A 5,317-nucleotide genomic window follows, 5' to 3' on the forward strand; every position below is an offset into this window, starting at 1 on the left:
AAATAAAAATAGTAAAGATTTTTAAATATAGGTTTTGTTTTTATAGTTTTTCTACTACAAATCTATGCTAGCATTTTCTTTAGCTTTTAGTTATCATTTCATAAATATAATATATATGAAACAGTATAATTGCAACCTTAAGTGCTAGTGCAACTAGTATTGAGGAGATCATTTATTTCTACAACTACAAGTCATTTGGGCACATACATTGTTTTGTTCACTAAGAGAAGAAGCAATTTGAGTTTTTCTATCAGGTTTTTCTTTAGCTCAGTTTGCCATCAGAGGTTTGCATTCAGTTTTCAGGGCTCGGAATGAACAATTCATTGGGAAAATTGTTCTTCTGTTCTCTGAACTACGTATGTTATTGTTCAGAAATGCTGCTCAAGGTAATTAATTTTTAAAGGAAGCTTTTGTATCACTGAACAATACCTATTCTAGCAATGCCTAACTGTGAAGAAGCGTCTGCCAGTGGTGTCTTTGCTATGTAATTTTCCAATCCAAGTCTCCACGGCAGCACTAATTATCCCTGCAGAAGGGAAAGTATTGGTAAGAGTGCCACAGTTAGGGTAAACCAGGAGGAGTTTAGTTAAGGAGACCAGCTCCTCACCACAGATTGAGCTCCAAAAGGAAGGGCCAAATTCAGTTCTCATTTACACACTTGAAACTCTACTCAGTGAAATGATCCTTTGAAACTGCAGGCTGCGTAAATAGCTAGCTACAGAACTATCCTACTGTACACATGAAAAGAGTTCCAGGATACAGCTATTTCTAATACATGGCACTAGTACTAGTAAACGTGGTCTAGGTACAAAATCCCAGATTTTGCCTTTGTGCAGTGTAGTGACACGTCTACATCGCCCTTCCTGGAAAGTTCATCACTGCGTAAAGACTTGCTTTTGCAAGTCTCCTTTTAAAACATCCTGGATGTATTACTTTGTTTCTTCTTTGCATGTCCCTTAATTCTCGCTTGCTTTTCCTCCTGTGTAGCCACCAAATTAAAAGTTTGATAATGCTCTTTTCTCTATCACTTAAATATATTTTACTTCTTTACAGATAAATATCTACGGCATCAGATTCAACCCCTTCCCCTTTTTTGAACTGACCCCACCCCCCTTTTTTTTGCTCACATGCTTCCCTTACCCAAAGCCCAAGTGAATTTACTTTCACCTGCCTCCCAGCTACATTAAGGCTAGCATTAGTGGTACCACTGGCTTGTTTTGGAAATAGCCTCTCACAAATAGGTGAAACCACAGGTGCCCTCTCCCATCGCCACAGGAATGCAGCCCTGAATGACGTTATTCTCTAGACAAAGACACTGAAGAGAGGAAACTCGGCTTGATTGGGCTGCAGCAAGTCAGTCAGGAAACACACAGTCCCCGAGAAGCCTTCATACAGACTATATACACTTTCTAATGCCCGGGAACCAGCCTTAAATTCCTCTGTAAATAAGAACTCTGCAAACCTAAGAAACAGAAGAAAAGATGATGATGATTATTATCAGTTTAAACATGTAGAGTAAATCACAGAAATAGGAAATCCCAGAATGCTGTTCCTTCCCACCCAGCTCCCCTCAACAGCAATCCCAGGCCACAGGCAGGAAGGCCGCCGAGGGAGTTCAGGCACCTCTCCCACTGCAGGCAGCCTGACAACAGCACTGCACGTGATGCTGCAATCGCAGGCTCTAAGCAGCTTTGTGAATGTTCTTGAGACTTTCTGGTATGACCCTGAACGCAGGAAGTTAGGAGTACTAACCTCTGGGCCCTGTAGATGTATTTTGAGTTTCCAGTGAGCCTATAGAGCAGCAGGAACACATAAGCACTACCAGCCACTCCATGGCATATTCCAGGTCCCTTCTTCAACAGGCCTTTCTGCCAGGTTAGCTCTCCACAACGGATACAAGTGTCCAGGTACTGAGGCTTCTTGGAAACCAGGTAAGCTTTGGCAAACAGATATGCAATGCCTAAGAAAGCAGCAGTGAAGAGTCTTTTGTAATAAGTAGGCCAAGGCTTCCATAGAACACACAACAAAACAAAGATTAATACATAAATATATAATGGATTGACATGATAAACCTGCAGTCTCATGCTCCACACATATCAATGTTACATGTCTACATATGACAGGTATCTGGTAGGCTACAAAACATATGATAAGACAAACTTAGACACTCCCTGTGACACCACCACTTTCAATCTTCTCAAAGCAACTCTTAACTTCAAGTTTTGCTCTAATATTCCCAATCCTTTAAGCATATTTCTTTAAAATAGGAAGCACTCATCACTGTTCTGCTCATTTCAAATCCCCAGCCACCTTGTCTCTTTACATTGACAGAAACACAAGGATGGGCAAGACGGGCCATACAGTTGTAGTGGCAATACATACAATTTTTCACTGAATTAGAAAAAAAACTTGTTATGAACAGTTATGAATACTAACCTCATTTAAAAAAAAAAAAAACTAATTCAGCTTATTTTTTGAGAAGATTCAAATAAATTGATCATAATCTTCAACAGAGCATGGCACTGCTTAGTTCACAGTAACCTTAAAAGAATATGCATGACCAAATCAAGCACCTGAGTAAGGGAGCATTTTTAATAGCTCACTCGTGGTCTGAATATAATACACACCAAAGGAATTGGAGAGTATTCTTATAAGCTATGTGCACTTTATTGCCTATGAACAATGATAGGATGCAGGATTTTCTGGGAAAGAACCATAGCAATTAATGAATTTAGATATCTGCAAATGTCTTCTAAAGTAACTTCTCGATGACCTTTGCGATTTTGTCACCTTGGCTGAGTCTCAATGCATCTCTCCAGTTATTAATAAATCCATGTAAAAAATGTCATGATGTTGAAACAAAAAGGGCATCTTCCCTGCAGATTTCCTCACTAAGCCAGCCATGCCACAGAAGTCACTTTTTTTGTCTTAAAAATAAAAAAACCTTGATAAGCAAAAGCTGTTTTCATGTCATTTCACTAGAGTGCAAGAGCAAGAAGCTTGCTCCTTCGTCATACCAACAAAAAGATAACGCACCAACAAAAAGCTCATTTGAGGGATATTAACTAATTGTGTACTTTTTGAAGTTCAAATAGAAAAATTTGACAAGCAATGCCTCAGTGCTCATGGTCATTCTTGAACAGAAGTCAGCTTCTCTGTAACCTTCTAGGTTCATGTTACAAAACCCACAGGACTGGTCAGCAATAAAATTCTGCAGCGGGTGAAAGAGCAATTTCAACACACAGCATTCCTTGAGCAAATTGCTAGGGTACTGGACTAGATTCTGAACTGACAGACATCAGCCTTAACTAATGAATCCAAGGTAAGTATTCTCTTTCTCTCTTAAAAGCAGTTGTATATGGATGCTTTTTTTTTTTTAAAGCCTCTTGCTAGTACAAACTCTCCATCACATGCAAATATTTTGGTCAAATTAATGTATCTCTGTGTAATGTGCGTAGGCTTAACCTTTGATTCTGATGAGAGGGAAAAATTCTTCTGACTGCCTTCTCAATACTCACACGTGTACCTGCATCTGTGTATTCCAGAACCTCAGAACTCTTTTAGCTTTGATCACAAATGCTAACAAAGTAGGAAACATGCCTGTCCTTCTAGCTGCTTTGACAATAAACAAAACAGTTTTAACTGACAGAATAAATAGTTCACCTGCATCTCATAAAATGTCAATTCCAGTCAAATTTAACCTGAGTTTATCTTCTACATGGAATCACCAAATGTAGAGAAACATTGGGCCATGCATAGCATCAAAGGGAAAAGAACCTGGAGCTCCGTGACACCAGTGAACAAGCTCATTCTCCCGCTCGATCGTCTCCCCCAGCTCAGGAGGCCAGTTGCTATTCTGCTCTTGGTCCATGAGAAAGTCAACACTCTGCCACACAAGCTCCTGATCTGCTGGCTGCAGGTACTCAAAATAGGAAAGTAACATCTGAAGGATTGATGAAAGTCCATGTGCTGCACCTGTAAAGAACAGCAACAGTCAAAAGGAGAGGGGAGGTTTAGGTCCTACCTCCATCCCCTTGGATCTTTCTTTGGGGACTTATTTCATAGTGAAGTGCATGGATCTTTAGTCTTCTGCAGGCACATTACATCGGTGCTTGAAATGAAAACACTTCAGTTGCATGACACAATTATTTGTTACTGCTTCTGTCTTTTCCAGCTCCCCAAGCTAAATGTGAAAGCACACTCTTACTGTGCTATCTGCTTGAATATTTGCTGCTACACTTCTTTCCAACTGGAGCTGATTGTGCCTTGTTAGACACAGTTGATATACCTGCAGAGAAATAACCTCAATTGCAACTCGAACCAAACTGGAACCAGACTAAAAAGTTTAAAGGTTCAATATTTCACAGTAATGATAAGTAAACACTTTTTTCAAAGGTTTAAGAATAAGAAACATCACTTTTAGGAACAGAAAACATCTCATCTTACTCCGGAGAAATCCCACACCACAGGCTTTATATATTCTATTTGTAAACCATCTACTGTCTCAGCATCTATGCACTGCATCACTGCCAAAGCACATGATATATTCTACTCACCAAGATACTCAGTTCCATAGTAGGAATACATGAGTGGGAACGGTTTCCTCTTCTTCACTGCATACTGCTTTCCTGATTCCAGAATGGCCAGGCAAATTGATTTTATTTGTGCTGGGGTCAGCACCTAAGCAGAAAAATAAAAACAAACATAAAGAATACTATAATAATTTTAGACAGTTTTCGTGACTCTGCTTTTTTCCCTGGTTCACAAGATAAAGTACTGCCTTCAATCTTCTGCGCATGCTGTAAGGTACGTTCCTATTAAGAGCTCCTTACATAACACAGTACTTTTACATGTTTCTCAAAAATAGTTTCATCCCATCTTAGGAAAGCAAAAATCACATCTTAGGTCATAGAATCAAAGAATCATAGAATGTTTGGGGTTGGAAGGGATCCCAAGAATTGTCAAGTTCCTCTGTCCCAGACAGGGCCATGGACCTCCCCATTTAGTACTACACCAGGCTGCCCAGGGCCCCATCCAACCTCATCTCGAATACCTCCAGTGACGGGGCATCCACAGCCTCTCTGGGCAGCCTGTGCCAGCACCTCACTACTCTCTTGGTAAAGAACTTTCCCCTGACATCCGATCTAAACCTTCCCTCCTTGAGCTTAAAACCATCCCCCCTTATCTTATCACTGCCTACCCTTGTTAAAAGTTGTTTCTCCTCCTTTTTATAATCCCCTTTTAAATACTGGAAGGCTGCAATGAGGTCACCCCGCAGTCTTCTCTTCTCCAGGCTGAACAAGCCCAGCTCCCTCAG

The 5,317-nt window shown here is 40.3% G+C and overlaps 1 protein-coding gene across 1 annotated transcript in view; it reads right to left on the reverse strand.

The window, feature by feature from the left end:
* Nucleotides 1–6: 6 nt before the first annotated feature.
* The window catches only part of LANCL3 (LanC like 3), a gene marked incomplete at its 5' end in the record, with an annotated part of 29,306 nt that continues 23,995 nt past the window's right edge, over nt 7–5,317 (reverse strand). The window contains 4 exons of the mRNA XM_010725170.1: nt 7–1,462; nt 1,753–1,960; nt 3,778–3,975; nt 4,557–4,680. Of these exons, the coding sequence (XP_010723472.1) occupies nt 1,303–1,462; nt 1,753–1,960; nt 3,778–3,975; nt 4,557–4,680 (690 nt within the window). The remainder of the gene's footprint in view (nt 1,463–1,752; nt 1,961–3,777; nt 3,976–4,556; nt 4,681–5,317) is intronic.

Source organism: Meleagris gallopavo, chromosome 1 (genome assembly GCF_000146605.3).
Source record: "Meleagris gallopavo isolate NT-WF06-2002-E0010 breed Aviagen turkey brand Nicholas breeding stock chromosome 1, Turkey_5.1, whole genome shotgun sequence".
Taxonomy (NCBI): Eukaryota; Metazoa; Chordata; class Aves; order Galliformes; family Phasianidae; genus Meleagris; species Meleagris gallopavo.